This window comes from Archocentrus centrarchus, chromosome 10 (assembly GCF_007364275.1).
Source record: "Archocentrus centrarchus isolate MPI-CPG fArcCen1 chromosome 10, fArcCen1, whole genome shotgun sequence".
NCBI lineage: Eukaryota > Metazoa > Chordata > Actinopteri > Cichliformes > Cichlidae > Archocentrus > Archocentrus centrarchus.
The window spans coordinates 25,301,765-25,313,428 of record NC_044355.1 but is presented as its reverse complement, the minus strand read 5'-3'; the positions used below and the strand labels follow the sequence as shown (position 1 = coordinate 25,313,428).

The following is an 11,664-nucleotide window of genomic DNA, read 5'->3' as shown; positions in this document are numbered from 1 at the left end:
CTCAACTGGGGATCGTTATGTGCAAAATTAAGTTAATGTTGTATTCAATAAGATGCAATATTAGCAACTAAGATCATAAATCCATCGGGAAGGTGTTTACTGATCAAAGGGCCTTTTTTTGTGCACCAGACTTCTATTTGCAGCCAGACATGGACTGGTCTGCTTGACCACTCAGAGTGCTTTATGCTACAAGCCTCATTCACCCATTCACACACACACACACATTCTTACAAGCACTTTTTCAGTGTCTAAGTGCTTTCTCTCAAATATTCACACACATTCACACTGCAGCGCTCATCAGGGTTCAGCATCTTGCCCAAGGATACTTTGACAAGCAGACTGGGGCGGCTAGGGATCGAACCACTGGCTGAGCCACGGCCACTTCAGGCACTTTGGCTTTCAGTTTAATTCTGTTGGGCTTTTTATAGGACTTGCTGGCAGAACATCACCAGTACCACCACTGATATGCATGCAGCACATTTGCTTACGTACATCTGGGCATCGTAGCAGCGGCTGGTCATCATCTCTGTGGTAGGCGGCAGCAGCAGGAGGAAGGGAGAGGGCGTGGCTTGTGTTGGGCGAGGTGATCTGGAAGGTGGGGACCTGGGGTGGCAGCGGGGGGTAGTGGAACTCCACTGGAGACAGGCGTGCTGGCGTAGTCAGCGCAGACACATACCTGGATGAAAATACAAAAACAGAACACAACAAATGACCACAGCTGCATGCATTTTGGCTTTTATTCTTACTCACTTTAACACTGCATTTAGTAAGTGGCAGCAAGCTTTATTCAGTACAGACGTTCTTAATGTTCTGTATTAATAAACTTATTTACAATTTAGCATTTTTTAAAAATAAATTTCAGTTTGAGACCTGAGTACAGTAATTAGTAGATGTTAGAGTACACAGAAGTGTGGAGAGGTTTATGAACTAATGTAATATGTGTGTGTAAGTTCTCAGTCAAAAGCATGGATGCGCCATGGGGTCCCCAGTGTCACCCACTGTAGCCAACCTTTACAGGGAGGAAGTGGAAAGTAAAGCTCTTGGCTCTTTCAAAGGCATAGCACCTAGCCACTGGTACAGATATGTGGATGACACCTGGGTCAAAATTAAAACCCAAGAAGGAGAAGCCTTCACTCGCCACATCAACTCAGTAGAATCTACTGAGTTGATGTGGCGAGTGAAGGCTTCTACTACTGAGTAGATGAACACATAAGGTTTACCAGGGAGGATACCAGGGATAACTTATTGAGAAAGATGGATGTCTCAACACTGAAGTTTACCAGAAGCCCACACACACGGACTCTTTGACTCCCACCACCCACTGGAACACAAACTTGTGGTGACCCTGCAACACCGGGCAGAAAATGTTCCCTCTACAGTAGAAGGGAAACAAAAGGAACACACACATGTAAAGAAAGCCCTTAAAACATGTGGTTATCCCAAGTGGGCTTTCATTAAATTGAACCTCAGACCTCTACATTGGAGAAACCAAACAGCCTCTTCACAAACAAATGGCACAACATAGAAGTGCCACCTCAACCGGACAAGACTCAGCTGTACATCTGCATCTGAAGGAAAAAGGGCACTCTTTGAGGATGCCAACGTTCACATTTTGGACCAGGAAGACGGATGACAGACAGACATAGATACTTCTTTGTCCACTGTGAACAACCATCACTGAACAGAGGAGGTGGATTACGTCACCAACTTTCCCCTGCTTACAGTGCTGTCCTGAGCTCCCTCCCCAGGCGCCTCAACCCCCATTCACATCTTTGTTCAGGTGACTTTCAATAGGTCACGTGATAGAATGGGGCAAAGTCCCAAATTGGTTTCACCCAAAACCACTGATCATAATGACCCACGCCTCCTTTCACACCTTGGAGCATGTGATTATGCACATGAACCACCTCCAGGGGACTACGCACACTGGGGTTTAAATACCTGGGTCTCTCCACCTTTTGGTTTGAGAACTGAAGAAGCCTTTCAGATGAGAGGTGAAAGGTCTTCAAGAAACAAAAAGAAGTCCAGTCGCCCTTTTTTCAAGCTCCAGAGACCACTAATGTAGGGTCTTTACCCACAATACAAAGCGCCTTGAGGTGACAGTTTGTTGTGATTTGGCGCTATATAAATAAAATTGAATTGAATTGAATTGAATTGAATTAATGTGATACAAACGTCTTGTCAGCTTCAGCACTCAAGTACACCCTGGATGCACACGGTAAGAAGTAAGGGTACATTCCCGAAAAGAAGCCCATCAATTTTAATCTCAATTTAAAATGGAGTTCAGAAATTTCCCACTTACAAAGTCTGAACTGCAGCACCAAACATAAACAATCCTGACTGACTGTGTATCAGGCAGCATATGAATCATATACTGTACATAATGAACAATACACACGAGACTAGTTCTGTCATTCTCTGTTGTGCCCTGTAATGTTCACTTCTGCAGATACGGCATTATTGAGGGACCCAGTCGGAGCAATGGCTTCCATCATAATATTCTGAGGAAGGAGGTCAGATGTTTGTCTGTTGCCTAAAAAGCAGCATATCAAGCCTAAAAAAAACAACCCCATTCAGACCTGCAGGCAAGTTAGTGTTTCAAGCTCAGCTGACCCGCAAGTCTTTGAACTGTGGGAGGAATCATAAAAAACTTCAGACAGAAACACTGCAAGCAGCCGGCTCAGGTTTAATAGCAAGATCTTTTTTTTTTGCTTTTGCCATTAAGTGCCCACATACTTGCTTAGCCAATCACAAGACTGTAAAAACCATTACTGCACATGTGCTATCACTCCAACAAGAACTGAATGGCTGCTGCAGCTCTTTGAGTTCAGCTGTACCTATGCAACTGCAGGTATCCCATATTCTGAAACATTATTATTATTATTACTGGGAAGTGCAGCATTAACATCCCATCCATCTTCTTCTGCTTATGCAATTGCAGTTTTGTACAAGAGTGCAGTAGGTGGGGTACATCCCGGACAGGTTGCAAGGCTATAGTAGGGTTAACACAAAGAGAAAGACAACCAATCACACCTATGGTCAAATAAGAATTGCCACCTGACCTAACCCACGTCTCTGGACAGTAGCAGGAACCCTGGAGAGAACCCATGCATAAAACAGCCCCAAACAGAAAGGCCCCAGCCGACCAGCAGATTCAAACTCATTCCTTTTTAATGCATAATTTACATAATTAGTATGGAGTTATATAAGAAGTTCAAGAAGAACTCAAACATCACTTTATAAAATTCCTTAAATAGTTTCTTGTATCACACTTTTACCATGCTCCTTTGTGAAAATATGTGACAAATTAAAGATGTCGAGCCTGTGTATTATGGAAAATCAGTCAAAACTAAATGAGCAGGTCAATTAACAACTGAAGCCTGAACAAAAACAAAGATATTTGAATTATGTCATTCGCTTCACTACTACTATACTTTTATAAACATTATAATCAGCAGTTTCTGGGTGATGTAGTCCTTAACAAGATAAATTCCTAACAATTAATTGCCACTTGGTGTCGCCAGAGAGTAAAGGGCCTACTGTGGAAAGAATCACAGCAAAGCAAAAGTGTTTTAGAGTCAATGACTAAATCCTTTCTTCTTCCAAACCACAGTCACTACAGTTTACACTTTGTCTACCTGTCACTGTGAGGTGAGTCTCTTAGAGAATCATAGGAGTCCCCGTACTGCATTCCCGGTCCCGACGTGTCCGTACAGCCCCAGTGGGCGGCCCTCCTCGCCATGCATGCCGGACTGCTGCACTTACTGGTTCCCACAGAGCTGGAGAGCCCACCTGACTGGCAGTCTGAGTTCATACTCTCTGTTCGCTCCATGCTCCATGTGTGCTCCTCGTGTCTGCAGGTGTGAGTGTCGACAGGACAAGTTTAGAAGGTTACAACAGCAGTGAGGAGGCAGGTGGACACAGAGGGATATGGAAGTTAGTACTGTTGTGCCCACTGACATTCAACAGCCACCTGTGTTAAGCATGAAAAAAACAGCATTGGATTTGGGAGGCTTGTTTATATTTTGAATGTACATTAAAGTTGGTTGAGCTACCTGCTGTAGGTGGCCAAAACCCTCCTGTAATTTATCATGGGGACAAACACATGCTGTGTGCTGCAACTAAAGCCACTCGCAGGAGCTGGCATGGCAGATTTTACAGTGATCTAGCAGACATGCCACGCTAGACCAAAGCAGCAGTCAGTACCACAGATAAGACCACTGGGTGTGTCCAGTGGCTGTGGCTGCAGTTAAGAGCTCAGTTAATGAGTTATTACTCTGCCCCCTGGTGGCGAAGTGACTAATTAATCCGTAACTCTGGAGATTTTTATTTTTTACTGCAAATCCTACACACTTTGTCACAGCAAGTATTTAGATATTAATATCACTTCTTCCTAACCTGCTTTTCAATATTGTTCACAGGTATTTTTAAAACATGAATTTGCTTACTTAGCCCTAACAATATAAAAGTTCATACAGTCTCTGAGATCATCCCCAGTACAGTGAAGGTGAGTGCAACAGCAAAAGTGAAGCTGACCCTGGTAACGACATAACACAGCCCATGATTTTCCAAACATTCACCGTTCAATTCCTCTACAAACTTGAGTCATTTTTTTATTATAAGAAACACTACAAATACAATTCTTCTCAGGCCCTGCTGGTACATGTGGGTGCAGGGTTAACAAAGGAGTAAAACCTTTAAATACTTGTGTAAGTACTGAGTACCTACAAGGTATTTTTGAGGAAAGGAGAAACAAATTATACTATATGAATTTTGTAAGTACTTGGTACCTACACCAACATTCTGCAGTTCCTCAACCTGATTAACACATTTATTAGCTGACCTGTCATAAAAACAAGAAAACACAAATGTTTAAAAACTAATTTTTTCTGTTCAGGAATGCCAGTAAATGACTGTAAAAATAACTTTTTTTTCTGCCTTTTTGCAAAACAGTAAAATTGAAAATTTACGGATAACAACAATTATATTTTAGCATTAAAAATATCATTTTGATAATTACTAATACTGTTGATTTAGGGCAGCTGTAGCATAAACCTCACATTGGGTGGTGGTCTAATAAATTTGTTAAGCACTGTAAATACATATGGTAGCCCACAGTGTATTTTCCCAGATGTTATGTAATAGTATATTGCCCACCTCGACCTGTTTGGTATTTACAAGCATATCTGTGTCAGCTCAGAGATAAAATGTGCTCCGACCACGCAAAGACCACCTGCTGCTTCTGTGCCTTTCATGGCACATAAGTGTTACAGCTTACACTGTAAATTTATAAGAATAATGCAGCAAATGTAGGGAAACTACACTATAAATAGCAGGCTGTATTATTTGTTAGATTAGCAGAGAACAGGGATTCTTCTGTTTGGATTATGTGTGCATCCTCATACCTGGAAGCATGTGAGGCAGTGGTAGAGTGGTGGGAGCGGGTCGACATTCGACTGCCTGCATAGTTGCCTGCGCCCTCTGCTCCGTGGCTAATCACACACTCAGTCGTGGGGACGCTTTTGGAGATGTACTGAAAAAAACCCCCCATAAAAGTCATTTTTATCTTTTTTTCCCTTCAAATAAAAACAAACATACATATGAACAAAATATCCATAACTGTGAATGTTCATCTAACAGGCTGCTTCTGTTCTTTCCTCTGTTTTCACCTTTGCTTTTATGCTGACTCATGTCTATTATATCTTCACCAAGATGGTAGGTGTTTTATGCCCTCCCTTTAACATCTAGCCATCTATGTGACACCAAATTTCCCCGTGCAGTCAGTGAATCACCATTTTTATTTACACAAAGACTTTTCTGAAGGCAGAACTTCCCTCAAGGCTGAAAAAAACTTTCTGGGTAGAGTTAAATCTAAGTCCCAAAGCTGAACAAACTCCATCGGGGGACACATACCTGCTGCTGGTTTCTCCACATCTAGTTCTCCTGTCTTTTTCTTCTTCAGTCCCTAATTTAGCATTAATGAATATGTGAGGCTTTCCTGGACATTTTGACACCAAAATCCTGTTTCTAAGATGGGTATATTTAATTAAAAGCCCTGATATGTTGGGTTTTATTTTAATAAATGCTGTGGGGCTTTGATATAGTGGATTTTTATGCTATATCAGATCAGTAGCTATGCTTGTAAATTAATTGCTATTGAATTGTACTGTAGAAAGTCAAACAAAATCAATTTGTTACAGTTTGGCAACTGCAAGCACTCTGGTACCAACATAAGCTTGAACGACTTCTCTGAACGTAATGATGATTTACAAAGACTAAGAAGTGCAAAATGTAACTGTTTTTTCTGTTTTTATTGGTCTTTCTTTGTTTACTTGAGAGGAACTCTCCAGCCTTTCTGCAGTGACCTGTTGCACGGTTCTTCCTCACCATGACCTTATTTCTGGTTTCAACACTCAACCGAATGTTTCTACCGTTTGGACTCACATCAACCATGGGGATCTCCTCAGGACCGGGGCCAGGATGGTTTGGCCCATTGGCCAACATGCGGTTCGGCTGCTCCACACACTGATTCTGGTTTTGGTGTAGGTGACTCTGCATCTTCTTCCTCTGCTTCCTGGATGGGTGGTGATGATGAAGGAACAATGAGAGATCTACCAAACTGATAACCTCTCTCACTCTACAGGAGAAGTTCAGAATATGAGCAAATATACGATGAGGAGCGGTAAATCAGTTGATAAGTTTGTGTGAAGGGGTGTGGTAGAAGTGGCAAGAAGTAGAAGTAGCATTTAGCCAGCAAAATGTGAAAGTGAAATTAGCATCTCTACAGCAATGAGATAAAAAAAAAAATACTAAAGTATTTTACACAAGGTCAGTGTGAGGTACCTGTACTTGAATATTTTTGCCATTTATATACAGTTTTCTGTGAGATGCTACCAGTTCATCAAAGGGTGACACCTTTCTCCACTCACTTTATTTAAATGACAAGGTTCAAATCAGGGTTATTATAGTTAACGAAAACGAACGAAATAACGAAAACTGAAATTGAAAAAACATTGTCGTTAACTGAAATAAATAAAAACTATAATTAAAAGGAAAAAACGATAACTAACTAAAACTGAATTGTGAGTTTACAAAACTAACTAAAACTAACTGAAATTATCGATAAGCTGACTTTCATTTACTTGTTTTTTTTTTAAGCCTTGTGGATTGATATGAAATCATTGTTTCCGCTCTCCGAGTTTAAGCTGGGAGCGCCACAGGACAACTGTGTGAGTGCGCATGTGCGTGCGCTCACCGCGCTGGTCCGCAAAGTAATGGCTGCGGTCTGCAGAGAAAGCGGCAGAGTCCCGTATGGAGGTTCTTTGAGTACAAACACCTGCACACGACCACAAGGTAATTAACACTCACAATCCAGCTACACAAGCATAAATGTGGACATGAGGTCGGCAAGTTCCGTAGGTTGTGTACAGAGGCCGCAAAGACCCTGCAGGTTTAATTAGCGAGCATCTAACCAAGCTAGCTCCAAAACAGAAGCAGCTTCAGGTGGTGAGAACATCAGGATGCAGATGGATTTGAGCTTTGACTCCTTCAAAGAGTTTGTTTTTGTCAAACACCACATGTAGGTGTTCTTAATCTACTGCACTGATGCTGAACTTTATTGTGGAGTTTATTGTAGAATTTATTGAGTTTGGGAGTTCATGTTTTTCTTTGTTTCTCCCTGTTGATGTTCATGTGTGTCCTTAATATTACACACATTTAGCATGTCTTTTGAACAGTTGGTTGTTGAATATATTTCTTTAAACTGTATCTTTTGTCAAGTTTTCATTACACAATAGTCACTTTTGCGCCTTGAATCTTGCACCTGATTAGGTATGAAAATACTAAAACTAATACTGAAACTAACTGAAACTAAGCATGAAACCAAAAATAAAAACTAATAAAAACGAGAAAATCCACTCTGAAAACTAATTAAAACTAACTGAATTAAAGAAAAAAAAGTAAAAACTAACTAAAATTAAACTATAATGTAAAATCCAAAACTATTATAACCCTGGTTCAAATATAGTCTGTGCAAAAGTCTTGTCATTTTTTAAAAAACTGTCTTGAGCAAGAGTTCTACAGGCTCTGTGAAGGTCTTTCAAGGTTTTTCTTTGGACATTGGCTGCTTTTTCACTCATTTTCAGTCCTTGTACCTGACCATTTCAGAGGAACGTTTTCTTTGTTTGTTAAGCCACTGAAAACTGACCCATGAACCCTTCAAGCATAAAAAAGGCATCTAACTCAAAGGGATGAACCAGTGTTGTGTCTACACATAACAGACAACTTATCAAAGAACCAAAGAGCTATTAGCTAAAAAGCTGGCCTATACTGGTGTGCAGTGTCCTTAAAAAAAATTGGACAAATGGAGGATAAAAGAAGAAGTGGCAGGCTTAAAAAACATCTACAGCAGATGATTTTTAAAGTCATGTAAGAAACAGAAAATAATCCTGACACTGGATCTGAGAGATCGGAGAGATGCATCTGCCCCTTTACTGAAGCTTCATCAGAAATCCTCTCAGTGGTAGGATGGCTGTCAAGAAGTCAATATTAAGGGGAAAGGAAACACGGCGAAAAGGCTGAGGTATGCCAAATTACACAAGAACTGCACTGAAAATCGGTCTGATAGAGTTATGAATAGAAATGTGAAATTTTCATTGTCAGTATGTACAGAGAAGGTCAGGATTGAGAGGTACAACAGTGAGTGTCTATGCACCATCTGTAAAACATGGTGGAGGCTCTGTCATGGTTTGGAGCTGCATGTCAGACAATGGTGATTGAGATCTTGTCAAACTTGATGGAATTAAGAATGCAGAAAAGTCAGATTTTGCTCCACCATGTAATACCATCTGGAAACCATCTGAGTGGCAACAGCTTCATTTTTCAGGATGCCAATGATCCCAAACACACTGCTAATGCAGTAAAAGCACACCTGGGTAGAAAAACACACAGTCGAACTATATCAGTCGTGGATCGGTCTCCCCAGAGCCCAGACCTCGACATTGTTGAAGCAGTGTGATATCATGTTGACAGAGAAGAGAACAAAAAGCAGCCAACATCCACACCATGGACTGTCCTTCAATAAGCCTGGAGAACTGTTCCTGAAGACTGCTTAAAGAAATGACAAGAAAGCTGCCTCAGAGAGTTCAGGCTGTGCTGAACAATAAAGGTGGTCACACCAAATACTGACTTTCAACTTCGTTAGAATTAGTTTTTGCCTTATTTACTGTATTTCCATTTCTGTTTGCACATTTCAATAAATTGTTGCACCTGTTTCCCATTTTCCTAGCAGACCATAAAGAAATGAGTAGAGGCTCGAGATTTTTGCAGAGTACTGTACCTCGGATTTTTGACAAAGAAAGATGTAGCTTTTTTTTTTTTTTTTTTTTTTTTCAATTATTTTTTTCACAGATTATTCTTGTAAACTCCTTGGAAAATATCATCCAAAAACTGTGAACCACTGGACCTTACTAACAAACTGTATGGTGTAGTTACAATTGTTGTAGTGCCACCTCAATACTGACCATCAGTTTCAACAATCTAACAATGTCATAATTAATAATATTTCAGTTCCCGAGGACAATTTCTGCAGAGCAACTGCTTTTAGGTGAAGTTACTTAACATACAAGTCTTCTTAACGTTATTAGTTTAAATGTAAGGCTTCTGATTGTAATAGAGTATTTTCGGATGGTTGTGATGGTACTATTACTTTACAAAATGGTCAGAGTATGTTTTTTTTTTTTTTTAACATAAGTTTAATTTGAAGCTTTAGAGTCTTTCATATGCGGCGGAATCATTCATTTTTGCTTCAAAGACATACTTGGTTTTGCAGTAGGCCACCACACAAACGATGCCAACCACTAATAACGCCACACAGATGCCTGTGATCGTCAGCACCCGCCTCTGGTAGAGCTCCTCAGCCTCTGTGGATGCAAATATGCACGCACGCACACACACACACACACACGTTCACATGCACATGTTTGTGCATTGCAGAAAACATACCAAAAAGACACACGCACAGATGCACGCGCACACACACACACACACACACACACACACACACACACACACACACACACACACACACACACACATACACATACAGCATGAGCACTACCCCACTGATGGTAACTACAGAAACAGTTTTGCTCACTATTATCTGCTGTCATCATATCCCCTGTGCTGTCTCTGCTCTATCAAATCACATGCCTTGCACTTGTACCTGTATTGCAGTCACACAGTATTACTACAACACAGAAGAGTAATTCTACAATCTCATAACTATCATGAAGTAAAGCTGAGATGTAAACCTGACACAGACTTCCTGCTGTCTTAAACAAGTTTATAATGGCCATGGGGATGTAATGCTACAGATGGCATTGGAAAGGATCTGATGCCATGCCTGTATGGATGGAATCACACAAGACAAGTTGTCCGGATGAAAAAAAAAAAAGTTCAGCGTTAACACCACAGCAGCCTGAGAACGAGATGAGGGTTTGGTATTCACAAGACTCACCATCACGGTCATAAACAGTAGATGATTTTAATCAGTGTCTTACTTTGTCTCTGAACAAGACTTTTTCACATGTGCTCCCTGCAAGGGTTTATCTGCTTTAGACAACAAAGTAAAGGCTGCAGTACAAACAGCTGCATTTCTAACGCCTTTTTCAGCAGAATTGAACTCTTACCTCCTACTAAGACTAAGGTTTGATTTTCCAAAGCAAATTTCACGAATAACCAATCTTAATTTGTTTTTTTAAATTAAATAGCACGTTGACACCAGATTGACTGTTTTGCTGCCCCCCAATGGTGCAGTCTGTTATAGCCCAACAGTGACGTCACAGTGTACTGGAGTACAGCGCAGCGAGCTTATGACCTTAATCTGAAGTCAAGGTGAGCATTATCTAAAAATTGTCATCAGATAAAAAGGTGGAAATAGCATTATTTTGTCCATGGTGTTAATTTTTTTGAATGCAAAGTTGCCAACTTACTGACTGTTGTGAGTAATTGTTTTTTAAGCAATTATTTGTGTGCTTTGGCTAAAGATAAGTTACGGTTTCCCAGTAAAATCATTCAGAGCTCATATGTATATAGGAGAAATTATGAACTACTGTACTGTTTCTTTATTACATATTTTTCTATTGTACAAATATCCAACACTCCTATAAGATTTTGGTTTGCTGGTGACAGCATTTTTATATCATACCCACGACTCATAGAGTTTATATACAAGATGGATGTAGCTACCGTGATTTTCTGAAACTTTAACTACCAAATACCAACATGTCAATCACAAGGCATACCTTGTTTTATTGTTTATTTTACTCTAAATGGGACCGTTGTTTTCAAAATGGACATCATATTGTATGAAATAAGACTTTAAACTTGTGACCCAGACCATAAATGAAATAGGAAAGCGTTTACTAAGGTAATAAATCAAATGAGAAGGAGGGTCTTTTTCTCATAGACTCCAACACAACTGGACTTCTTTCTGTAAAATCGGAGGAGTCGCCCCCTGCAGGACAAAAGAATGCTGGTTTAAGGCTCTTCAGCATTGGCTTTAAGACCCAGAGGCTACATCCATCTTTTTACAGTGTATGCCAGGGCTCTAGACAGATTTTGGGTGTTTCTTTTATGGCTAGTTGCTACAGTGTATTTTCTGCA

The 11,664-nt window shown here is 40.4% G+C and overlaps 1 protein-coding gene across 1 annotated transcript in view; it reads right to left on the bottom strand.

Moving 5' to 3' along the window:
* nrg2b (neuregulin 2b) overlaps nt 1–11,664 on the bottom strand; it is a 76,638-nt gene that overhangs the window by 3,457 nt on the left and 61,517 nt on the right. Inside the window, exons 6-9 of the mRNA XM_030739805.1 lie at nt 6,445–6,574; nt 5,406–5,533; nt 3,639–3,854; nt 493–676 (exon numbers count right to left, since the gene is read on the bottom strand). Coding sequence (XP_030595665.1) covers nt 493–676; nt 3,639–3,854; nt 5,406–5,533; nt 6,445–6,574 — 658 coding nt within the window. The remainder of the gene's footprint in view (nt 1–492; nt 677–3,638; nt 3,855–5,405; nt 5,534–6,444; nt 6,575–11,664) is intronic.